Here is a 25,905-nt window from a genome sequence, read left to right as displayed (position 1 = left end):
ATAGCGCCATAACTCAGTCAATTAGTATACATACGTTTGTATATAAATGGCGCCATCCATCCTGAGTTCCATGGCTTCTTCTTGCTTTTATGTGTATCTCCCCCTTCATTCCCGGATTCGTTGAGCTTGTGTAAACGAGATGGAAACTAACGGTAAAGGTAAGGTTTACTATTTGGTTAAAGGGATGGATAGATCATTTTTTTGTCTGCAGATAGATTATATTTATTGAAATTTTTTTTTCTTTTCGAAATGTGATGTAAACGATAGTAAAAATGACTAACAGTTCAAAATGTGTGGAATTCAAGTAGAAAGTGAGAAAGAAAATCGGTAGAAAAAGAGAAATGGCTTGTAAAGACAGTTTGATGTCAAGAACACATGATTGGTGAAATAATGTCGTTCGAAAATTGAATTTTACACATTTAAAACCGTCCGAATCTCTCAACTCTTTAACTTTCAGTTCAAGGCTCTTGCTTACCAGATTGAACAGGTAAAGAGAACCGAGATCTTTGTCTAATTGAGAAGGATTCCAAGATAGCTGAGAAGGAGCCCCTTTACTTCAAATAGAATGTTTATGTAGACGGTAAACATCCGAAACTGGTTTGATATTTTTGTATCTCTTACATATTCACACAATAATATTCTCCAACAAATGATAGATATTTTCGAGTGAACCCTACCTAAGAAAAAAATAGAGGAGGTATCAGACATGTCCAGTTCAGACCGCAATCGTGAACAAAAAAAACCTACATTTTTGTTTGGTATCTCCAATATATTGATAATTCATAGAACACACAACTCTTAGAACAAATAACATCTGCTTCATTGATTCTTCTCTTCCTCTCAATATGGACGAGACCTGTTTCCCCCATGGTGGTTTCTGTCTGGTCCTGACCCATAGTTATCCCTTCTTCTGTCTCCCCCACCATAGCCACATCCTCCTCCTCTACCACCGCCTCTGCACCATTTACAAGTTTTGCAATGAACACATCATTACCAACTAATTAAAAAACAGGTTACTGCTGAACATAAAAGTGACAACAACCTACAAGATGTAGTAGTGGTGACTAAAGATGTGAAGTACTAATAAAGAATCAAGAACGCTACCTCTGGTCAAAAGCAGGAGCTTTGGGCGCAGACTTCTCTGCCATCGTTACACCAATCTTGTTCCCCCTCATTTCATAATCTACAAAACAATCCACCATCGTAATGGAACTATTTAAATAATTCAATAAACAAGACTGCAATTCCATGGTACATACTGTTGAAAAAGCCGCCTGCAGAGTGTGCGGCGCAAGGATCTTCATACGCTAAGCAGGCGTCACCTTTATTCTTTCCCTTGTCATCAGTGTAAATCTTGATATTATAGGGCCACTGATCTTTGTAACCCCGCTTCTGCTTGATTCTTCCAACCTATCCAACAGGAAGTGCACTCCAAATCAGGACACTAATAAACAAATACAGAAACAAGAATCCATGGCAAGGGAGAAAGCTCATTCCAACAAGTAAAAAACACAACAGAAGTAAAAAAAAAGACCAGTGTTATTACTTGGCCAATGCCACCAAAGAGATCCTTGAGTTCATCAACAGTCACATCCGGAGGTAAATTAGAGATGTATATTCTCGCATTATCACAAGTCTCATCACAATTTTCATCACACTGCTTGACTTTTTCAGCAGGTGCATCTCCTCCATCACTAGGAGCGCTACCACCATATCCCCTTGTGGGACCACCATATGATGGGGGTCCACCAGAATAGCTTGAAGGAGGGGGAACTGCTTCCATACCATACCCGGAAGGTGGTGGAGGGTAGCTCCCAGAACCATCATAAGATGGAATAGCAGCCAAGGGAGGAGGTGTAGGACCCTGACCATAAGAACCATTATCCCTATCTCTATGTTGATTGTTACTACCATAAGAGCCACCACCACCACCACTGCTCCTACTGCCACCATCATATCTACTACTCTCATAGCTCCTACCACTACCATGACCACCTCCCCGGTCACCAGTACCAGATGGAGTAGGTGCACCACACTTGTTACACTCAACTCTCCTTGCAAAGTTCACGTTCCCACAGCTATATATACAAACAGTTCCGAGGGTAAACAACTTCAAAACATACTTCCAGTAAGGAAGCCAGCAGACAATCTAATTTGATTACACAATGGGATCCTAAATAAACTAAAAGATTTAAGAGATTAGTGCAATCATTACCTAGGGTTAGGGCAACGCCAATCACCGTCTCTGCCGCCACCATCTCTTCCACCGCGATCACCTCCTTGATATCCACCGCCGCCGCCTGAATCCAATCAAAACATTCAAGGACAAATCTAAAGATAGTAAAATAAAATAAAATTCAGATCTGGAGCAATCGGAATCACAAACCTCGATTGCCTCTTCCGCCTCCGCCGCTGTAACCACCGCGTCCGCCGGAGGAACCGCGTCCTCCATATCCAGCATCACGGCCGCCATAACCTCCACCTCCTCCGTAGGACGGGGGGATAGACGCCCCTCCACCAGACATGACCTAGGGTTTGCGATAAACGACAGACCAAAACTCTTTGCTAACTGTCGGCTTCTTTAGAAACAGTAGTTGTCTCTGTTAATTGTCTTAAAATCTCATCTTTGCCGACCGGTTTGTAAAACCAACTGAACTTATTTTCCCATCACTCAAAACGACACCGTCTGGAAAGGCCCATAGGCATGTAACCTTATTGGCCCAGCCCAATATCAAATTTTTAGTTTTAATATGAATATGAATACTCCAAAGTCAGAACCAGTCTTTTTTTGTAAGCGACTTATTAGTCCTTTCAAGAACGCTTCCGCGGTCGTAATTAAGCTTAGAAAACGAAAGATTGAAACAAGGAAATGAGAGTGATGCCTTGTGAGAAAGGAGAGGAGTTGGATCATTGTCTTGTTGAGGTAAGGTCGACCAGATTCAGAAAGAAAGGAGTTAAAGCTAAAGAGGACTGCGAACTTCCCTCCACTTGCCAAGCTCGCCTTAGCTAAAGCCTTTAATTTGGATGTTCATCGCTGCTCCATTGACAAAAGGGCTGTACTGTTTGCCATAGCTCTAGAGAAATAGCTCATCTACAACTGCTACGCACCTGCAAACCAAACCAAGTGTGGAATACTCGATAATTGATGATTATAAAGAATTCTTCGAAGATAAGTGGCACTGAACAATTTGCACTGGATTTTTTTTTACTATAGGGAAGTGATTTATTGTGTGTTATATTAGTTTTATGTTTAACTTTACACAAATTGTCGATATGTCCGAGTGGTTAAGGAGATTGACTCGAAATCAATTGGGCTTTGCCCGCGCAGGTTCGAATCCTGCTGTCGACGTCTGATTTTTTATTCAGTTTTCTTCTATTTCTTAAGGACACACGTTTTTGTCCCTGCTCTACTGACAAATGGAATGTGAAAATACCCTACGATTTCTTTTTTTCTCGCACAGACACAGTTGGTCAGTCTATTCATACTCGTTTCAATTTAATTGAAGTCTACTCCTTTCATATTCAGATTTCAGCACATCACTTATTTTATTTATTTTTACTTTTTGGTCCGAACATAACAATAGTTTTTTAATCTATTAAATAGTTGTTATATTTTTTTCATATTTTCCATCCTGATTTTAAACACCTAGTAACTATAATCATTTTCAAAATATACTACGCTCTTTTGGCAAATAAATTAATGGCAAAATATGAACATGTAGGATTTCAATCTGCCATCTTACTAATTTGCACGTTCCAAAGTACTATCCCATCTTGAAGACCATGTAATCATCTCTAATTATTATATCCAAATTAGCTAACTGTTTTTTTTTTCCTTGTGCTAAGAAAGTGCTTTGAGTTTGAGATATATGCAAGTGTGTAACGTTTGAAATAAAACTTAAAAATGTGTTAGGTTTGGAAAAAAAAATTCAAAAGAATGAGAATGTAGAGTTTCTCTATATTAAGATAAAGATTTGTATATTGGTTACCAAGAGAATTAATGCTAGGTTGGCCACTAGTCCTTTCCAAATTTTAACTTATTTATTTAAGACCACCCACTATTATTTAATATTTTAGTTTTGCTATTTCTAAGAAAAATGGATCTTGAGTTTGTACTATTATCCCTCTTCTCTTATCATGTTTCTAGAGAAAATTACATAACGTGTGATAGCGGGAACATGATCATCACCATCATCATCAAAGCTCACCATCATCATTAAAGATTTAAAAGAAAGCACCTGAAGATTCGTGACTTGTGAGAAAAATCACAACTGACGTGAGCTTCAAGAGTTCGCACGTACAAACATCACAACTATATACACTTTCGTACTGATCAATCAGTCACGGTGGAAAAAAAATAAGCGATCACTGTATATAACTAAACATAATAAATTTTTAATTAATAATGGGTCATCCTCTTTTCCATGTATACAATTGCAGTATACATAATACATCTCAATACTTAATACACAAAACATTTGATTATTTAGAATGTAAAGAACATAATAATTACTAAACCATTTATAAATACTTTATTAAGATTTAGCATCAGGTATTTGGATTCCGTCGGTGGCGTGACTATACCATAGTTGAAGAAACGACCAAAGCAGCACCACCACTTCCTCCACTGCTTTCTCCATCATCGACGTTGGGAGTTGCCTTGGCTGTAAGAGGCCGTTTTCGTTTTTTCTTATCGTAGGGAATCCCTCGAGCCTTAGCCTGAGTTTCACGGACTTCCTTAAGATAGATCCTAACAGCTTTGGCGGCGAAAGGGTTTGACTCAGGAAGACCACCGCCTATTTCCTCAAACGCAGCCCTTAGACGGCCGATGAGAGCGTCGAGGCTTCCCCAAGCTTGCCGGAGAGGGCAAGTGCACTGAGCCGGTGGGTTCGGCTCTCCAAAGAAGGGACAAGCAAGGACGTGGACTTTGGTCTTACCAAACTGGTCGAGGTACTTAAGGAACTCGATGACGTGTGCGCCACTGCAACGAGACAGGCTCAGAGGTGGCTTGTGGTTCTTTAAATACTGAAGGACAGTGTTCCAGTCTCGTCTTTTCTGTGACTCATAGCGGCTTGGTGATGAGGAGGAACTCCCTGCTGCCTTCGCAGCGGTTTCTCCCTCCATCTATGTAATTATATCAGGATGTAGTTTAGGTATTGGGTTCTTGATTTTGTTTGCGAGTCAAGTGTATGTGTGTGTGTGATTGTGAGAAAGAGAGGATGACTTTTATTTTTGCTCAGTCACAAGTCACAAGCAAACAAGTTGGACTTGATTATTCATATTGTAGTTGCTCACCTTTATTTACGTCCCATCATCATATTTCTTTCTGTGAGGAAAAATAAATATGGAAATTGAGATGCATCTAATTTCTATTGCCCATCATGTTTTAGCTTTCATTTTTTTTTTTTGGTTTGATAAATTCATTTTGATTTCTTGGTATGCTTTTTTTATAGATCTTCTTGTTGATTTAAGATTCACACCTATATTATATTGGATTAAGAAAACAAATGAATACAAATGTCGGCAAACCTTAAGGATTTAAGCTTATAAGTATAGTAATAAAAATTTACAAGATAATAATATAACTATTTTTATTGGATACCCGTTCACATTTGGTCAAAATAATGTTGCGTGTTCATCTAAAATGTAAAAAAAGAGTAATTAAAATTTTACATATATATGGCCCTAAATCTTGGTTATATTTCACATAGATACTTTCACATTTCTGATACTTTCTTAAAAAAATAGTAGAGTAATTATCCATATATCATTTTTTTGAATGAATGTAAATTATATTCAACCAAAAAACCTGTTTATAATCAGAAGCAACTTCAATCTAATGTGGAATCAAAAAATTATATCATATATTTTCATCACTTACATTCAACAAAGTTATGTACCAAATGATTTTCGAAATTGACATCTCTGATGTGCACATCTAAAGGTTGCTATTTTTAGGGAGGTTAAGCTAGCGACGTTGAGACTACCATTCCAATCTAATGCTTTGTAGTCGATTGATGCCTCCCGTGATTCATTTTTGATTTAATCATTTATATATCTTGTTGATACATCAAATCATATCAATAGATAGTCGGTCCAATATTTGTTCCATTAAAGCATCTCCAACCCTTCCCTATATTTGCCTCTAAATGCTATAATAGAGTAAAATCAGCTCCAACCCATCCTTATTTCTTCCCCTAAAATAGAGATTGCTATTTTTTCCTCTATATTTAGGGGAAAAAATAGCATTCCTCTATAATAGAGACAAACTTTTTTATTTACAAAGTAGTCCTCAAACTTTTTATGATTGTAACTAAAATACTTGTGTATGAAGAAATACAATTCTTACAATATAAAATCACACCTTTTTGTTTACATACTAATTATTAATTTTTATAACTATAGTTATAAATAAAATAAAAATATTATTATTTATTTAAAAGTCAATTATAATTAAAATAAAATAAAAAAGTTATCAATACTATTAAAAGGGAAGGAGTCTAAAAAAATCTACCTATAAAAGTTGTTTGGACCATTTCATATAACTCATTATTTTTTTGTCTTACCTTAAATTTATACTAACTATGTTGCCATATATTTCTCTAACAATAATTTAGTCAATTCTTTTATTTATTTAAATCGCTCCTAAATCCTAATCATTACTATTATTATATTTATCATTTTGATTTTTAATCGTAAAAGCATTGAAACTAATGTTTTATATTATCACTTTTATCATATAATATATGATTTAAAACAAGATAAATTACAAAACATATATGTGTACATTCTAACTTTCTCTTTCGTTTATAATAAAGTAATCATATCATATATAAATTTTCCCACTAAAATCTCATATCATATACTAAACTTTCAACCGTCTATAGTTTGATAATATTTTCATATTTAAAAATGATTTTTCTGAATATTCATGTTACCTTCACAAAAATGAAGAAATTTATTGGTTCTATTAAAGCTAACCCGACTTCACGATATCAGTATTGATTATTCAAGATTTTGAAAATTATTCGTTTAGATATTATACTTTTATATACTTTCACTTAAAACGAATTAATACTATTAAAAGGAAAAGAGTTTTAAAAAATCTAATATAAAATGTTGTTGGAGTTATGTATAACTATTTATTATTTTCTGATAATATATTAATCATTCTAATCATACAATATTTTAAATATTTTTAGCAGATCTTAATATTATTTCTTATGATACTTTTACTCAGAAAAATATTTCTTCAACCATGTTTTTGTACAATAACGTTAAAAATCTATATCAAAAGGTTATTGGACCTGATATGGACGTAATGAGTCCACATCTGTTCAGGTATTTAAGATCCTAAAAGAATTCAAAATATATAAAAAATCTGAAAATATCTGAAACACGAAAAGTATTTAAAACTCCAAACAAATACCAAAAAAATTCAAATACCTAAAATTTTAAAATCTCATTCAAAATCTAACACGATGAACTGAAAAATACCCAAAATTTTATCCAAATACCTTTTTTTTTTTAATTTGAAAAATTTACCTGAAATCAAAACTCTAATCATAAACCAAAAACTTAAAAAAATATCCATAATACCGGAAACATATTCGTAATATCCAAATATACCTAATAAACACATATTTATGATCGGGTCTAGGGTAGGACCCGAACTCAAACAAAGACCTGCGGATAAAAAAAACACAATAGGTTATCTTTTCTGGACCTGAACTAACCTATAATTTTGAGTCGGTTTGGTTTATTTTTTTGATCCGGATATAATTCTCATGTCGAAAAAAAACTTACGTAAAAGTGTACAAATAAAATCTCAAATAAACTAATTTGTAGATTATATAGCTGTTAAAAATTATGTTTTTCGATATAATAAAACTTTGTATTATAATATAATCCAACAACCCCGCGCTTGGAAAACGCGGGTCAAAATCTAGTTATTTTATTTAAAAGTCAAAGACTTTTTATTTAAATATTAATCAATACAACATATTAAAACAACTTAATACTCCAAAAAAAATATATTTTGCAGCACAACAAGAAGCATGTAGAAAAGATGTAGAACATGCATTCGGAGTTTTACAATCACGTTTTGCGATTGTGAAAGATGTACGTTTTTGGAAAAAAAAGTACTACATGTATAATTTTACATAATATTATTATTGAGGACGAGCGTGATCTCGATGCACCGATTGGAATTGGAAGAGAAGCTCCACCTCTGGAAGTCCAAAGATAACCGATTCCAAGAGTTTTTAAGTCGATTCAGAAAAATCAAAGATAAAGAAACTTATTTCTCACTTCGAAATGCATTAATTGATCATTTATGAGAAACATTTTGTAATAATGATTGTTAGATAATGGTACTTTGTTTTATTTTTTGTCTAATGTCTTTTTTAATAAAATGTTTAATTTAAATAATATTGCAATTTTATGAAAAAAATTCAAAAAATATAATGAATGGGTTAATTTTCAACATTTACAAGTTAGAGGTGTAAAATGTAAAATAAAAAAAGAATCTTCCAAGAATATTCCTTTTTAGAGGAAAAAATAGAGGAATACATTGGAGAGAAATTCACCTCTATTATAGAGTTCCTCTATTATAGAGAAAAAAATAGAGAAATATATTGGAGATGGTCTTATAGGAAACGCAACTTTTTCCCTTTCAAGTTTCAACAGATAGTTAATTTCTTTACCATGTTCTCTCATTGAAATTAATTGTTCGCTGATTAGTAGCTGTAAGCATGATAGCCTCAAAGGTTGTTACTAACTGTGCATCCTGCTTAATTAGTACGTTATTGACGTCATATATTATCAAATAAACCCATGGTAGATAGACCAACAACTAGTCAACTGCCATGAAGACTGCTTGCTAAATTCTCAGTATTTCAACTTGACATTGTTATAAATCATGGAATCGCAGTAAGACTTCTTTTGTAAAATACTAATATAAACATGCAATGGCATTGGATCTGATAAAATACGAAAATGAGAAAGAGAAAAGAAATGGTGAGGAGTTGGTAGTGGGTCAAGAGAATGAAGAAAAATATTGGCCAGTAAAGTTCTAATTGTCTAATCCACGCAATTTGATTTCATCACTCACTCGCCATTTACTTAACATTTTGTGTTTAGTGCTTAGTTCCATACCTATGCGGTCACGCCTTTTCACTTTTGAGTAGATCATCCATCGTATACGTATAGCATGTTTTTGTTTTCTTCTAAATCTCATATAAACCTACAACATAATCATAAATTCATTATGGCATAACATAATCATAAGATCTCATCTGCTGTCAAACAAACAAAATGATTGATCTCATTTTGTGCTATAAAATAACATAAACATAACTCAATTTATTTGTATACATTAGCAAATCATTTTAAAGACCACTCAATCTAATTCATCAAAGATGGCATAGCATGATTACACAAAGGTAACATAACTTATCTTTTCTTGTCTTTATAAATTGTTTGTTGGGTGTATTTTTTTCTGAATGATAACACTGGAAATGAGAGATCTCGAATAGCATTTACGCCATCTCGACTCATTTTGAGTCCATTATGTTTTAAACTTCAGATGATGACACAAAATAGTATTAAAATTAACAAAAGATTCAAATACTAGTAACAATTAACAAATGGCACATTCTTTGAAACTTTGTTCTAAGAAAAAAAAACACACGCAGGGAATTTAAGTTATATGCAAATCAAGCGTCTATGATATATCAACGACAATCAAATCAGGTCGATTAATGGAGAAAGATTACCCATTCCTTAATATTACAAAAGACTTAAATACACACACATATTCACTAATGTCTAGTCTTATTTTATTTTTAATTGATTTTATTTTTAGAATTTTATCCTTCATCTGTTTCTTTTTGCAACATATTTTAGCATAAACACATAAATTAAAATTTTACTTTTAATAAAACCACTTGGTTAAAAAAAGTAACTAAAAATAATTAATCATTGTTATGCTGAACAAACAGGACAAAAACTACACATTAACTTTTAATATTTTAATCAATTGTTTAAATAGTTTTGCATAGAAAGTTTTAAGACAGCATACAAATTGAACAAAACTATATTCAAGACATCATACAAAAAAACGGAGGGAGTATCATTTAATATTGATTAACAGTATCTTTATATATTTACCAACCGATTTTATATACTTTACATACACATACATGTAGACATTGACGTGAGCACCTATATAACTAAATATTCACCACAACTGAAGTATCTAATTTTTTTAGAAGTTGAAATATTTTTTAATGCTTCTCTCACTATCGACCAAATTCTAATAAAATAATTTTTCTTAATAACTTTATTTTTCTTTTTTTTTAACTACTATATGTTTAAAAACTATAATATGAAATCATTTGTTTGACATTAGGACTATCTAAAATTCATGAAATCTGAAACTAAACAAATAATAATAATTTTTGGTTATCACCGGAAAACCAAAAACATAACAATTTGAACCAAACAAACCAAAATAAATATTGATTTAGAATTATAGTTATATTTTAAGAGATTAAAAATCAAAAAACTAATTTAATTAAAACTAAACTGATATCCAGATTAAACATATTTAATGTTTTCTTATTAAAAATAACAAAACTAATAATTACATTCTTGCACGGATTATTACCTAGTATATATATGTGAGTATATATATGTGAGTCTGAATTAGTACACATCAAACAGAAAATTACGCTTAATTAGAAATTTGTTCATTTTGCTAGATTTGTATTCAAGAACAGATGCATTAATTAATATCGTACGGTTAAATCAGCCCTGTAACAACAAAGAAATATCGTACGGTTTGTGAAAGAAATCAATCGCTGGAACAGAAGGTACAACTCGGAGATCGTTAGATGTTCCAGCAACGTACATTCCGTATGTCTCGATTTCTTCCCCTCTCCGGTCACTTGTGTTAAACGGATATAGACATAGAGTGAAGGAGTTTGTGTAGGTTTGGTTAATACCAAGCCTTTTTTCGAAATAGAGAAAATATCATTTCGATCATCATTATTACATTGTCTAGTATACGAATTACTAGACTTTGTCTAGTTTGTGTAGTGAACTTTAAAAAAAAAAAAAATTTGAAACACGATAGGAACAAGTGAACAACATATGGAATAGTAACAAAGAGTGAAAATGTTTTTTCAAAATTAAAGGCAAGCCCAAAAATGCGAATCTGGAATAGAGAGGGAAAATAAGACATGGATTTCACAAGTTTATGCTAAACTATACGAATTGGGTTGTTTCAGAGGCCGTCATATAGGAGAATCCATAGGCCCGACGCTACCATACGGTGTACATTGTACTAAACGCATACACGCACATAATAATGTGAAAAAGATGCGGGAAGGAGACATTGTCATCTTTAGCTTTCGTCAAAGTGGTGACACGTGAAGCTTGTCAGAATCCACTACTCCACGTGCCCTTTTAGTTGTACCCGTCTTCCGCTATCCATAATCACTAAATTGTTAATATTGACATCAAAACCTGATTATCAACTTTTGTTGTTGTGTGCGTCATAATATTGACATCAAAACCTGATTAAACAACAAAATTGACCTTTGAAAATTAAATTATCGTAGGGCTTCTGCATCAATCAATAAATCTTTCGTAGAATAACTTGTGAATAAAGAGTAAGAAAAGAGAATGAAAATAGTATCATTTCACTTGTTAAATTGTTAAAACCAATCTGGATGGCATTGGTATTATCAAATTGTCTGGTCATCGTCGACCAAGAAAATATGGTCATCACAAGCTGTCAAAGACGGTTTTCCCGAGCAGTTAGCACTGCACTGTCTATTTAAGATTCGATTTAAATGTCTAATAAAATACGAATAAGGAGTAGTATATAACTTTGGCTGTACTTTTTGTTAGTATGTTACAGTAATCATTTTGTTGGCTGGTCGCTCATCACGTTATTATTCCTCTTTACTCTTACTTCATTTGTTTTTTTCCACATCAACATGAATGAAGAAACGCATTAGACAGAATACAAACTATAATTAATAACACTAAATTCACCTGTTTTGTCATAACCAGTGTTGTTTTAACTCACACAAGCAAAATGCTAGAAAAAATAACTATATACCAATCTTACAACCATTTTTAACCAGCAGTCTCCTCTCTCTCTCTCTCCAAATCCAAATTCACACAAGCCTTAAGTTATTTTCTCCGCCGTTCTACACCGTCAATGTGGCGGCCGTGGCGCAAATCGTCGGTTAAGACGCACAAAACATACTCTCCCACCGCCTCTTTCTCCTTCAAAGACGTCCACCAGGACCACCACCTCTGCACAGACGACTCCTCTTCTCTCCCTTCTTCTCCCTCTCTTTCCAGAGTTCTTCACCGAGTCTGCACTGCCAACTTGATCCTCCGCTCCTGGCCAACTCCTCCCTCTAACCACCTCCTCCGCGCAGACTCCGAGCCTGTCACTCTACGGCGGAATCACGAACCAGATGTTATACGGATCTCCATCCCCGGCGCGGAGAGCAGCATCGTCGTCTACTTCACCAGCCTCCGCGTCGTTCGTCCCACGTTCGAGGACTGCCGAGCAGTCACGACGATCCTCCGCACCTTCCCGGTGCGAATCGACGAGAGAGATCTCTCAATGGACGCGTCTTACGCGGCGGAGCTGGAGCGGATCTTCCTCGGCGGGAGGAAAGATATTCCGAAGCTGCCGCGCGTGTTTATCGGCGGACGTTACGTAGGTGGAGCGGAGGAGGTGATACAGCTTCACGAGACCGGGGAGCTGAAGAAGCTCGTACGAGAGTTGCCGAGGGTTGAGCGAGGGGTTTGTGAGATGTGCGGCGGTTATAGGTTCGTACCGTGCAACGACTGTCACGGTAGTCATAAGGTGTATACGGAGAAGTTAGGGTTTAGAACATGCTCGACGTGCAACGAGAATGGTCTCGTCAGGTGTTCGTCTTGTTCGTATTCGCGTCACAGGCCTAGTTCCTAGATTTTTTTTTTTGTTATAATTCTATAGGGAAATTGGAATATTTAAAAATATTTGTTTTATCTGTTTTGGAAGTTTCCATATTTGTAAAGTTCGAAATGGGAAGTGGTAGCTTTCGGCTTGTCTTTAGATAGTTAGATTCGTGTTATAAGGGCCTGACTGGTTCAAACGCAGCGGTTGCGGTTGCGGTTGCGGCTGCGGGCGTTTGCAGATGCGGGTGGTTGCGGGTTTTAGCTGTTTTAAGAGATTTGTACGACTGGTTCTGGGGTTAGAAATTGGTGCGTTTGCGGGATACTTATGACTGGTTAGCTACCAAATACAACAGCGGTTAAATAATAAATTAACAATATTTACATTTTATATAATTATAAAAATATCAAAAATCATAATATTATAATAAATATGTAAATTATATTTTCAAAGTTATAGTTTTAAAATTTTAAAATTATAGAAAATATTTTTATTTTAAAATTTTATAATATTAATTAAAATATAATAGATATATTTTAGTATTTTTATAATTCCATTTTAAAAAATTTATTGAATATTTTTATTTTTGTATTTATATGGTTTTTAAAAAAAGAAAAAAAAATTATCTTCCCGCAACCGCCCGCAACCGCAAACGCTAGCTGGAACCAGCTTTTGAATTTAAGAGGTTCGGAGCGGTTTGAAGCGATTTGTAGCGGTTTATATGATTGTTTCGAAACGCTGTCAACCGCTACCAACCGCAAAAGCTGCGTTTGCGGGTGGTAGCGGAGAAACCAATCAAGCTCATGTGAACGTGATTAGCAGCTAACTTTTGTTTTTCTTTGAATATGATTATTTGCTGTCAAAGAGTAATGTAAGTGTTGTTTCTTTAAAAAATGTAAACTATATAGTAGATCCTAAAAAATGCGGTAAGGAAGAATAGTAAATGTCTAAATAGCTTAGATTTGTGTATTGTTGGTCAACAATAGTAGATGCTAATAGCACAAATAGCAACAACAAAGAAGAGAGAAAAAAAATCTTGCAAATGTAGGAACGATAAATAATTGTTAACAAAACACTCATTTCTGCAAAAATAGAAAAGAAAACATATAATTAGCTAAAATACAAAATTGCACTATTATTTTACAAAATAGCAGTTTCTTATTTACAACTAGACCTAATGACTGAATGATTCTGAAAGAGATAATATTCAAGAAAGAAAAAAAAAATGCAGAATGTGTGCCAGACCAAGAAGATTAAGAAAAGCCGATCAAGATTTAAATAGGCCTTAAGAAGAGCTTTTAGCCTAAATTACGGGCCGATACCAAAACTTTGGTCTAAAAAGAGTTTGATCAGGTCTTTGTTCTCTCAGTCTCATAAGAAAACAAATTCTTCTGCTATTAATGGACATCTCTGATGGTGCACAGAGTTTCAAGAATACAGCCAAAAATCTTTTTAGACCAAACATTCTCATTCGGTATGTTGTTGATATATTTGGTCAGACACACCCTCCCATAGCTATCTTGATATATCTAGTTTAAGCACTTGCATCAAAGCATCTCTATCAACACCCATAAACTCCTTATCTTCAGCTCTACTTCTTGAACATTTCCCTTCAATGCAACTACCTAGACACATACTTTCAAATAACACCAAAATGGGTTAATAGTTTCAGTGACACCTTCTTGAAGCATAGTGTTAGTCACAGGGCCCAATCATTCATTTTCATTATATACGCATAGGAAGTTAAAATGTGTAAGACTTACAGGTTAAGACAGTTGGTTCAGGTTAATACGCTTAGCAACGTAATCACTAATTCTATCCATTTATTGCCTCTTCTTGGTTTTCCATTGCGTGACCACACTTTGTCTATATGCACATTATCTTTTACTGAGAGTGAATAGTTTAGCTTTAGGGGATGATTGGATTGAAGTAATGTGAGAAGTTTCAGGGTCATGTCTGAGAAATACAAAGAATGATACAGAGTAAGCAATCAAAAAGTAGAGTTTCAGAAACAACCTCTCATCTCATTTGATGTGCAAATTTTACTTTGATTGAACTCTAAAATATTATTCATATTCCATTTCCAAAACTGTGACAAGATTTATAAAAAAAAAATAGTAGTATATCTAATGAATACGAATCTTCCAACACCTTGCTACATTCCGATCTACTTCTACATCCTCTTCAACGAACTAGATGTTGATGACTGTTGAGTTTCTTTACCCTAAAGGCGTCGACTTTCCTTAGGAGAAGACTCAACAAACACGTGAACAGAAGACAAGAACAGAGGAAACAGAGTTGTTGTTCGAACCAGAGAGAGAGAAGGTTGAAGAGACAAAGCAGAAGATAAAGAAAGGGAGCACACACAAGACTTTATCCAGTTCACTCCCGTTAACTAGGGTAGCTACGTCTGGCCGAGTCTTTAACTCGGAATCCACAAGATTCAGATAGTGTTACAAAAGGAGCTACAAGTGACCCATCTCAATGCCCTTCACTAGCACTCAAGATTCACTCTGTCAACTCCTAAAGCTAGAGAAAACTAAACACAAAGCTTAGACCTTTACAAGTTTTCTCTCTTCACACTATCTCTGTATCTTGTTTCTCTCTCTTGTAACCTCTCAATACAACAAGACCTTCTATTTATATAAAAGTCTTGAACCTTGTGTGTTTAACCTAACGCAAACGCTTCTTCCAAACTTGAACGCTGTCTTGCATCATCAAGTCACGCTTATCACAACATTCCAAATGTGCTTTTGAACTCTTGGAGACACAAAGGACAACGGTACGATCATGAAGAGGCGGTGTAGCCGTTTCCCAAGAAGTGGTCCCAAAAGCATGTCTAACTCGGGTTTGATATACACCATCCGTAGTTAGAACTTGAGTTAAGTCTGAGTACACTTTGAAGTTGGTAGTTGCTTGGTCATCAAGGTTTCATCTTCACAAATCTCCACCTGAAATCGTGATGACAGAACCAAACTTCCACACACACATTGAGAGAGAGAGAAACAATACCTTTGAATCTAGTTGCAGGATTCCAAGACTCGGATCCCCTGAGTTTTACTACTCAGGCCTGACATGTAGCAAGTTCAAAGCGGTTTGAAACTTGCTAACTGCCAGAGTCTTCGTGAAGATATCAGCCGGATTCTTCTCAGTTGAAATCTTCACAACATCAATGTCACCACTAGCAATGATCTCCCGTATGTAGTGACACTTGACATCGATGTGCTTCGTTCGTTCATGATGCACATTGTTCTTGGAGAGTGCGATAGCACTTTGAGAATCACAGAAAATCTCCACACTTTTCTGATCATAACCAAACTCCTTCAGTAACCCTTTAAGCCATACGGCTTCCTTCACAGCTTCAGTCAACGACATATACTCAGACTCTGTCGTAGACAAGGCAACAACTCGCTGCAATCCTGATTTCCAGCTTATAGTGTTTCCTCCAAGAGTGAACACCAAACCAGTGATTGATCTTCTTCGATCAGGGTCTGCAGCAAAGTCAGCATCGCAGTAACCAGTGATCTTGAACTCAGAACTCCTTTTGAACAACATCTTTGTGGTCAGAGTACCCTTGATATATCTCATGACCCACTTTACTCCATTCCAGTGATCTTTGATAGGGTTGCTCATGTACCGGCTGATGATCCCTACTGGATAGGCTAGATCAGGACGGGTTCCTGTCATTGCGTACATGATACTGCCAACAGCATTTGAATAAGGAACTGACTTCATAAACTCTTCATCTTGCGCTATCTGCTCTTCAGTTGCAGAGCTCAGCTTCAGATGGGCTCCCAGAGGTGTTGAGACTGGCTTGGCTTCAAGCATTCCATAGGTGTCTAAGATCTTGTTCAGGTAACTTTCTTGTGACAACCATAGTTCACCAGCGGCTCTGTCTCTAACAATCTCCATACCCAGTATCCTTTTAGCAGCACCCAAGTCTTTCATTTCAAACTTCAAACTAAGCTCCTTCTTGAGATGTTGAATAGCTTCTAGATCCTTGGCTGCTACTAGCATATCATCTACATAGATGAGAAGATACATCTTTGACCCGTCTGCTAGCTCCTTGATGTAAGCACAACTGTCATACTCACTTCTTACAAACCCAATCTCTGTGATATAAGCATCAAACTTCTCATTCCATTGTCTTGGTGCTTGTTTAAGACCGTACAGAGACTTGTTGAGTAGACACACTTCATCCTCTTGAAATAATGATTCAAAACCTTCTGGTGGAGCCATGTAAATCTTCTCATTTAGCTCACCATGTAGGAAGGCGGTTTTGACATCCAGTTGCTCTAGTTCCATATCTTCTTGAACAACCATCGACAACAAGATCCTTATAGATACATGTTTGACAACAGGGGCAAAGATCTCGTGGTAGTCGATTCCTTCTCTCTGGGCATAGCCCTTGGCTACTAATCTTGCTTTGAATCTAGACTGCTCCACTCCTGGTATACCAAGTTTATACTTGTAAATCCAACGGCTCCCAATGACTCTCTGATTCTCAGGCCTCTTTACCACTGTCCAGGTATGATTTTTGGCTTGAGATCTCATTTCATCATCCATGGCAGCTTTCCATTCTTCCCAGTTTACACTCCTTGTAGCTTCCCTGTAGTCTTCAGGCTCCACTTCTCCACCATCTTCAGAGGTATATAAAGCCTCAGCAAAATAATCCTCATCATCGAAACGCCTAGGAGGTCTTACGTCTCTCCTGTCTCGATCCCTTGCTAGGTGATAGCTCAGAGGCGTTTGGCGTGTAGCATCATGACTGCTGCCACTTGTACCAACTGACGATGATGGAGATCCCGGCACAGATCTAACACTTGAACTTGATAGCTGATCATTGTTACCTTCTCCACCTGAGGTGATACTATCTTCAGCTTCTAAGTCTAGATCGAGGTATGAGCCTGAAGAAGCATCTTCTTCCTCATACGAGTCAGGTTGTTTTGTCATCACATCTTTGTAAGATGCATTCTCCTGAAACAAAACGTTCCTGCTCACTACACATTTTTTCTCTTCGAGTAACCAGACCTTGTACCCTTTCACGCCTGGAGGATATCCAACCAGAACACCTTTCTTAGCTCTCGGATTGAGCTTACCATCATCCGTGTGCACAAATGCCACACATCCAAACCTTCTCAGATAGCTGTAAGCAGGAGTTCTTCCAAACCACTTCTTGTCAGGTATATCAAAGTTCAGAGCTGATGAGGGTGTTTTGTTGATGAGAGTAGCTGCTGTCTGTGTTGCCTCTGCCCAAAATCTCTTTGGGAGACCAGAGTCACTAAGTATGCTTCTCACCTTCTCCATGAGTGTTCTGTTCATGCGCTCTGCAACTCCATTTTGTTGTGGAGTGTAAGCGCATGTTCTGTGACGTTGAATTCCCTTAGCTTCACAGAACTCATTAAACTGCCTGTTGCAGAATTCTAGACCGTTGTCTGTTCTCAATGTCTTTAGCCTCCTCTCACTTTGATTTTCCACCAGACTGAGCCACTCTACAAACTTCTCAAAGGCTTCATCTTTCGTTTTCAGAAAGTAAACCCATACTTTTCGGGTATAATCATCTACAAAGGAGATGAAGTACTGGTTTCTGCCTAAAGACTGTGGTACTGATGGTGCTCCCCATAGGTCAGAGTGGACATACTCCAGCTTTTCTCTAGTATCGTGCTGAGCCAAGTTGAAACCCACTCTTTTAGCTCGCCCATAGATACAGTCTTCACACGGTTCCATGTTAGAGACCTTCTTCCTGTCCAGAAAACCCTTCTTGAGCAGAATGTTCATGTTCTTCATGCTCATATGTCCCAGCCTTCTGTGCCACAGGACCGTGTCATCTTGTCTTGCAATGAGAGCTGCGTTCGTAACTGGTCTCCACTGTAATAGATACAGAGTATCATATCTTCTTCCAGTGAGCAATATCTGATCTCCAGCTTTGACGCTAAGAATACCATTCTCAGACTCAAACTTGTAGCCTGCTTTCTCCAGAGTTCCCAAAGATAGAAGATTTCTATCCATGTCAGGAATGTACCTGACGTTTGTCAAGAGAACACTCAGACCTGCTTCATTCTTGACTCTCACGGTACCAACTCCTCTTACTCTTGAGACAGTTTGATTTCCCATCCTCACTGAGCCTCCAGCCTCTTCATTTAAATCTTCAAACCAGTCTCTCTTGTGAGTCATGTGATAGCTACAGCCGGTGTCCATTACCCACTCATCTTCAAGATGTACATCAGTTGAAGATAGTGCTTCTGACACATAGAGGCCTGTAGCTTCTGCAAGGTTTCCATCACCACCAGATGACTCTCCTCTTCCATGGTTATAGTCTTTTGGTCGAGTTTGGCCTTTGCTCTTGTTAGGACAAGACGCCTTAAAGTGCCCATCTTCACCACAGTTCCAGCATCCTTTCTTGGATCTAGACTTAGATCTAGTCCTTGAGGACTTGTTGTTTCTATCTCGACCTTCAGACCTTCCTCTTGAGTCACCTTTACCCTTTGCAAACAGACCTTCAGCTTGGCCCTTAATACTTTTCTTGTTAGATCCAAACTCAAGTTCCTTTGAGTAGATAGCAGCAATCACTTCATCTAACGTTAGTATGGATCTTCCAGTGCCATACTTTAAAGTATCTCTTAACTGATCAAAGGGTTTTGGCAGAGACATGAGGAGCAAGATAGCTTGGTCCTCATCAGAGATTGCAACATTTGTGTTCTCCAGATCTGTTATAATCTGAAGAAACTCATCAATGTTGCCTTCTATGGACAGATTCTCAGACATCTTGAATCCATAGAGCTTCTGTTTAAGATAGATTCTATTAGGAAGAGCTTTTGACATGTACAGTTTGTCAAGAGCACTTATCATAGCAGCTGCAGTCTGCTCCTTCTTGATCTTCCTGAGAACTCTATCTGTTACGCTTAAGACGATGGTGCTTCTAGCCTTTCTTCTCTTCTCGTCTAAAGCTTCCATCTTTTCAGCTTTTTCTTTCGCTTCTTCTTCTGTCTGCTTAGATCCATCAGGTTGAACCTCCACAGCTTCGGTTTCCTTGAGAGCAGCACTCAGACCCAGAATATCCAGATGAGCCATGAGTTTCTCTTTCCACATCGTATAGTCACCACGACCATCAAACTTCTCAACTTCTATTCGAGCCGAAGACATCGTCCAGATGTTGTAAGATCTTTACAGACCCGTAAACACTGAGCCTAAGCTCTGATACCACTCTGTTGAGTTTCTTTACCCTAAAGGCGTCGACTTTCCTTAGGAGAAGACTCAACAAACACGTGAACAGAAGACAAGAACAGAGGAAACAGAGTTGTTGTTCGAACCAGAGAGAGAGAAGGTTGAAGAGACAAAGCAGAAGATAAAGAAAGGGAGCACACACAAGACTTTATCCAGTTCACTCCCGTTAACTAGGGTAGCTACGTCTGGCCGAGTCTTTAACTCGGAATCCACTAGATTCAGATAGTGTTACAAAAGGAGCTACAAGTGACCCATCTCAATGCCCTTCACTAGCACTCAAGATTCACTCTGTCAACTCCTAAAGCTAGAGAAAACTAAACACAAAGCTTAGACCTTTACAAGTTTTCTCTCTTCACACTATCTCTGTATCTTGTTTCTCTCTCTTGTAACCTCTCAATACAACAAGACCTTCTATTTATATAAAAGTCTTGAACCTTGTGTGTTTAACCTAACGCAAACGCTTCTTCCAAACTTGAACGCTGTCTTGCATCATCAAGTCACGCTTATCACAACATTCCAAATGTGCTTTTGAACTCTTGGAGACACAAAGGACAACGGTACGATCATGAAGAGGCGGTGTAGCCGTTTCCCAAGAAGTGGTCCCAAAAGCATGTCTAACTCGGGTTTGATATACACCATCCGTAGTTAGAACTTGAGTTAAGTCTGAGTACACTTTGAAGTTGGTAGTTGCTTGGTCATCAAGGTTTCATCTTCACAATGACGTTGATCTCTGATCCCTCCCACGTTGATTTCCTCATCTAACACTTCAATTATAACCTCTCCTTCTCCGACTACGTCGTCAACTCCTTTCTTGAGATCATCGACGGAGACATTCTCTTCTCCGCCAGCTTGAAACAGTTGCAATCTGACCTCTACTTCTTCTGCTTCCACGCCATTAGCGGCCGGCTTGAGGTTGTCTTGATCTGAGACGGGGAGAACAGGGGATCGACAGAGAGGGCATGTAGAATGAGAAGACAACCACATATCTATACACTCAACGTGAAACCCATGTCCGCAGATTCTCAACTTTCTTCCAAAATCTCTCACTTCCCACAAACCAAGACATATCACACACTCCTCTGTCTTTCTCTTCTTTCTCGTCATCATCTTTGTAAACGAACAGAGGAATGGACGAAATCACTGAAGCATCCAAACCTTTGTCATCGCTTCTTGCAGCAGCAGAAACTCCACCGTAGAAACCTCCTAGTGGAATAGGAGTAATGATTGTTGTCCTTGTAACGGTTCTTCTTCTTCTACGACGGCGTTGAGCGGCGGAGAACTCTTGGGCGGAGTGTGAACAGGAAGAGCAGGAGTAGAAATGGAGAAGAAAGACGAAGAGGGCGAGTAAGAGAAGGAAGAGGAGAGCAGCTAAGATGACACTAGAGTTGTCCGAAGATACGATTTTCAGAATGTTCGAGAGACTGCTTCCTACAGTCATTAAGATCGTGATTTCTTTATTGGTTGGACTGTTTATATATATGTCTGTGTAGATTGAAGTGTATAGGGAAAATCAAAACAACATTAAAATGCCATAAAAGATGCGATTTATGTATTGACAATTAAAAAAAAGAAATATCATTTGTTTGCATATACAACCCATATAATCAGAAAATTTGTTCAAGAATATACAAAACCCACACCTATTATCATTAATACAAAATATTCTCAATACATTTAAAAAAGAAATCTTACAAAGGGGACACGAAATACTAATAGAAGCAAAGTTGGTGATGGAGTTCACATGAAAGTTAGCGTAGAAAAGAAAGTAAGTAGGGAGCAATGGGGAAGATTTTACGTGAACATAAAGCAAGAGAACAAGACGAGGAACGCTATGCAACTTAAAGATCTTTGTTTTTTTTCAAAAAAAAAAACTTAAAGATCTTTACACATTTCTCTATTAACCAATCTTATACTACTATTTTATTGTTGAATAAAAGAAAATCATAGACATATAATATCAAGACTTTTTGTTTTTGCAGTATTTCACATGTACAGTGGATGTATAATGTACTTGAAACGCATAATAATTCTTTGTTAATAGTTGGAAGAAAATGACAAGACTTGAAAACGGCTGTCATGACAATTCTTTGTTAAGTGCCCATCACTCACGAAAAAGATAGTGAACTGAAAAATGCACAACAAGCTTGCGACTGTTTATGAATATAAGCGAAAAAAAAACACACAGTTTACGAGTTCAAGAATCATCAAGAAAGTGACCGCGCTTACATTTGGCCGAGACCGAATCTAGGAATCCACCAAGGCCAATTAAAGTTTTGACAGAAAACTCCAACTCATATAGGCACACTCAAAATCTTATATATAGAGAGTCAGAGAGAAGTTACCACATATTATACTACCCCAAAAAAGTCACATATTATCGCACACTACAATCGACTAGCCCTGAACAATTCTCTATATATATTCGTTATTTCGTTTATGATGATTTATTTGTAACATCCACAACAGAATCGTATCTCATATTACAACGACTTTTCAACGGTATTCTTCAGCAACTCGACTGGAGATTCTTTGAAGATAAGCTAAAGCACCAGTTTTATTATTTGGTTCATTGATCAGCTCCTTAACCGAGTTCCTGGCTAAACCGATAGAAAATAAAAAGAGTAAATTCAACCCAAAACAACTGCTGTATTGGGGCATTTTACCAACAAAAAAAAAACTGTTGTATTAGTGTAATAACTTCTTCTAGATTTCGCTATAAAACACAAAACACAGTTTTGACGAATTTAGAAAGAAAATGTAAGTTTATGAAAGATGGACCGACAGCTATGAATATACGGTACACGTATCAATCTAGCATGCAACTTGGTTTTTTGTTTAGATAGAATCTATGCCTTATTTGGTCGCAAAAATATCAATCCGTGACAAGTAACAATGTCCACATTTCAGCAAGATATATTATACCATAAGGAAAGTTCATATTATATTACAAAATAACCGATACTTAACAAAAGTAAATGCACCCAATATATACACAAATACTTTAATTGTTTCCAAGTAATTTTATTGGAACTTTTGAAGGATAAATAAAGAAGAGAGATAGAGATCTTGAGAGAGAGAGAGGAGAGATGAGTATCACTGAGTCATATCCGCCGGCTTTCCGCCGTGTAATCAACGACGGAGCTCGATCAGCTACGGCGGAGATCGAACCGGTTTGTGTCCACGACAAGGATATCGACATCCCGGTTATCGATTTTGAGTGTTTGGACAAGGAGATACTAACAGAGGCATGCAGAGACTGGGGAATATTCCGTCTAAAGAATCACGGAGTACCGTTGCCGTTGATGTCACAGCTTCAAGAGATCTCGGAATCGTTGCTGAGTCTACCGTTTGAGAACAAACAGAAATTATTCGCCGCCGTTAACTCTCCGATGTCGTATTTCTGGGGAACACCTGCTTTGAATCGTTCAGGAGATGCACTGAAGAGGGGAGCTCAGGCTTCGAACGCAAGTATGGTCGAAGGTTTCAACGTTCCTCTCTCGAAGCTTCCAGCTTCTACTTTCTGTGACGATGATGCTCAACGTTCAGAGTTAGAACTTTTCAGGTAACGTACGACCTTGTTTTGTTCTTTCCTAGGTACTGATTAAATTATTAATGCTTTTTTATTAATTTAATCAATCAATCAAACACTTGATAGTGCTCAATAATTAAAATATAGCTAGCTAGCTAGCTAACAAACGATAAAAAACTTCTATGAACGTGGTTATTTAGTTATGTATATTAATAAATTTCGAGATGTATGTATGATGATATCAATGTTATAGAATAAGATATTCTAATATGAGTTGTAGACTTGTAGTATGAGTGGTGCTGTGGATAAACAGTGTGACATAGTGAGTCGTGCATGGGGATTGATTGACGAGATGTTTACTTTTTCGTATGCAGACAATGAAATCTTTTTTATATCTTGGTGAGTGCATGATCTAATGAGATGTTTTGTGAAATTTAACAACTTGATTAAATTTTTTGGCGACTAAATTTTTTATTTTGGTCAAAATTTCCACTAATTTTTTTTATAAGGTTTTAAATCAAACATAAAAATGAAAAAAATACTAAAGAATTAAAAGTATTAACTGTGATGGGAGGGAGCAAACTGGGTGGCATTCTTTCTTACTCGTTTGGTAGTAGGGAGTAAATATACTTTTCTGTTGCAATCTCTAAAAACATGATGCGGCACTCGATATAAAGCAGTTTTTTGGTATATACAAATTTTACATTTATTCAAAAAAGTATTAAAATATAAAATGACATATTTTAAAACAGTACTACTAAAAAGCTTTTCTTTAACTAAAAAACTTATATTATGAAACAAAAGAAGTTATAAGAAGTAATGGGTTAGCCGTTGCAGCATTTTAACATTAATAAAAATATACATGATCAAACACAATAACATTGTTTGAATGTAAATAAAATTAGAAGTATATAAACCGGAATATAGTATAAGTATACCATGCTGTACATGCCACCTGCGCGTTCACACATGCACGTAACGCATGTTCAGCATGTCAATTTTGCTGACTTATTGTAACGCATGTTCAGCACTTTAATGCGTTACTTAATGCACCTTGTAATTTTACTAAATAGACTTTTTTTGTAGTATGCAGTTGGGGATATTTTGTTCGTATATATCTTCTCAAATTAAAAACCAAGCAAAAAAATTTGACACATACATTCTTCAAACATGTCGTATATCCACATAAAAATTTATTTCAACAATTGTAGAAGCTTAAGACTTGAGATTTTCTTGTCCAGTATTCACTGTGGATCCACCATTATTTTAAATTCATTGGTAGTATTTCTAACTTCTTTTGAGTCTATTACGAGCGTGCAGAGTGTTGATAGAGGAATATGGAAGGCACATAACTAGAATTGCTGTATCCTTGTTTGAAGCTATAGCACAAACACTGAACCTAGAATTATCCAGTCACCAGAAGTCAGACTACTTATTGGAGTCAACAGGGCTTATACGAGTTTACCGCTATCCGCCTAGCGACAAGACAGCTGGAGAAGCTCTGGGAATGGAAGTCCACACAGATAGTTCGGTGATCTCAATACTCAAAGAAGACGAAACTGGAGGGCTTGAGATCATGAAAGATGAAGAATGGTTCCGTGTAAAACCTGTAGCTGATACTCTCATCGTCAATCTAGGAGATATGATGCAGGTAAACTAATCGTATTTATGAGTTTGGTCAATTATATAATCATTTGATCAATGTATATATATATATATATATCACGGTTTACAAATTTAATAAATATTCAGGCGATAAGCGACAACGAGTACAAGAGTGTCGAGCATAGAGTGAAGAAAAAGGATATGACGACAAAGAGACACTCGGTGTGTTATTTTGTGTTCCCACAAAGAGATTGTGTGATAAAGTCATCAAACTATAAGCCATTCACGTACTCAGAGTTTGAAGCTCAAGTTCAGGCCGATGTTCAGTCACTTGGGACCAAGATCGGCCTTCTTAGATTCACCCCTGAATCTCCACTCTTTCTCTAGTCTTGTCGGAAAATTTTAGCATCTAAGAGCATGTCCAGCGCTTAGACTCAATTTGGTGTCTGATTTATATATTATTATATCATTTTGTTATAACTTTTTCAGATAAGATTTAAAACCAAAAAATAAAACCAATGAGAAAAGGACAATAATCAATTGAAGTTCTAGACTCTTGCTTTGTATCTCATTTACTTAA

The 25,905-nt window shown here is 36.5% G+C and overlaps 4 protein-coding genes, 1 non-coding gene and 1 pseudogene across 6 annotated transcripts; 3 read left to right on the top strand and 3 right to left on the bottom strand.

Annotated features, from left to right (window-relative positions):
* Positions 1-550: 550 nt before the first annotated feature.
* Positions 551-2,643, bottom strand: LOC106387469 (transcription initiation factor TFIID subunit 15b). 2 transcript variants are annotated; one of them, XR_007320533.1, is made up of 7 exons: positions 2,387-2,643; positions 2,216-2,300; positions 1,547-2,078; positions 1,260-1,410; positions 1,105-1,183; positions 640-955; positions 551-606 (listed from the first exon to the last, which is right to left on the bottom strand). XR_007320533.1 is itself a non-coding variant. In XM_048750522.1 (6 exons), the coding sequence occupies exons 1-6, from the start codon at positions 2,523-2,525 to the stop codon at positions 841-843; spliced, it is 1,101 nt and encodes a 366-aa protein (XP_048606479.1). In that variant the 5' UTR covers positions 2,526-2,643; the 3' UTR covers positions 551-840. The 2 variants fall into 2 exon arrangements, 1 of the variants encoding a protein (XP_048606479.1); XM_048750522.1 differs by having other exon boundaries at positions 551-955.
* A 624-nt stretch (positions 2,644-3,267) lies between these two features.
* On the top strand, positions 3,268-3,349 carry TRNAS-CGA. Its single transcript has one exon. It is a non-coding gene; the product is annotated as a tRNA-Ser (tRNA).
* Positions 3,350-4,373: 1,024 nt separating this feature from the next.
* LOC106417463 (protein LIGHT-DEPENDENT SHORT HYPOCOTYLS 5) lies at positions 4,374-5,363 on the bottom strand. Its single transcript, XM_013858266.3, has one exon. It carries the CDS (start codon positions 5,122-5,124, stop codon positions 4,579-4,581), a length of 546 nt encoding a protein of 181 aa, XP_013713720.2. The 5' UTR covers positions 5,125-5,363; the 3' UTR covers positions 4,374-4,578.
* Positions 5,364-10,563: 5,200 nt separating this feature from the next.
* Positions 10,564-13,245, top strand: LOC106417455 (uncharacterized protein At5g39865-like). Its single transcript, XM_013858258.3, has one exon. The coding sequence runs from the start codon at positions 12,233-12,235 to the stop codon at positions 12,998-13,000; it is 768 nt and encodes a 255-aa protein (XP_013713712.2). The 5' UTR covers positions 10,564-12,232; the 3' UTR covers positions 13,001-13,245.
* A 7,603-nt stretch (positions 13,246-20,848) lies between these two features.
* LOC106417445 lies at positions 20,849-21,730 on the bottom strand (annotated as a pseudogene).
* Positions 21,731-23,103: 1,373 nt separating this feature from the next.
* Positions 23,104-25,880, top strand: LOC106387458 (gibberellin 2-beta-dioxygenase 8). Its single transcript, XM_013827324.3, has 3 exons — positions 23,104-23,753; positions 25,041-25,371; positions 25,473-25,880. The coding sequence occupies exons 1-3, from the start codon at positions 23,278-23,280 to the stop codon at positions 25,710-25,712; spliced, it is 1,047 nt and encodes a 348-aa protein (XP_013682778.1). The 5' UTR covers positions 23,104-23,277; the 3' UTR covers positions 25,713-25,880.
* Positions 25,881-25,905: the final 25 nt, after the last annotated feature.

This window comes from Brassica napus, chromosome A2 (assembly GCF_020379485.1).
Source record: "Brassica napus cultivar Da-Ae chromosome A2, Da-Ae, whole genome shotgun sequence".
In the NCBI taxonomy this organism is placed as follows: Eukaryota; Viridiplantae; Streptophyta; class Magnoliopsida; order Brassicales; family Brassicaceae; genus Brassica; species Brassica napus.
This window is presented reverse-complemented; position numbering and strand designations above follow the sequence as displayed.

Bases quoted from the DNA above. Each gene is read 5' to 3' on its own strand.
- LOC106417463 (XM_013858266.3), bottom strand. From the start codon at position 5,124: ATGGAGGGAGAAACCGCTGCGAAGGCAGCAGGGAGTTCCTCCTCATCA.
- LOC106387469 (XM_048750522.1), bottom strand. From the start codon at position 2,525: ATGTCTGGTGGAGGGGCGTCTATCCCCCCGTCCTACGGAGGAGGTGGA. The intron at 2,079-2,215 runs GTAATGATTGCA...TTGTATATATAG, and splicing joins TGGCGTTGCCCTAACCCTAG to CTGTGGGAACGTGAACTTTG. The intron at 956-1,104 runs GTAGCGTTCTTG...TAAATGGTGCAG, and splicing joins GCTCCTGCTTTTGACCAGAG to AGGCGGTGGTAGAGGAGGAG.
- LOC106417455 (XM_013858258.3), top strand. From the start codon at position 12,233: ATGTGGCGGCCGTGGCGCAAATCGTCGGTTAAGACGCACAAAACATAC.
- LOC106387458 (XM_013827324.3), top strand. From the start codon at position 23,278: ATGAGTATCACTGAGTCATATCCGCCGGCTTTCCGCCGTGTAATCAAC. The intron at 23,754-25,040 runs GTAACGTACGAC...ACGAGCGTGCAG, and splicing joins TCAGAGTTAGAACTTTTCAG to AGTGTTGATAGAGGAATATG. The intron at 25,372-25,472 runs GTAAACTAATCG...ATAAATATTCAG, and splicing joins ATCTAGGAGATATGATGCAG to GCGATAAGCGACAACGAGTA.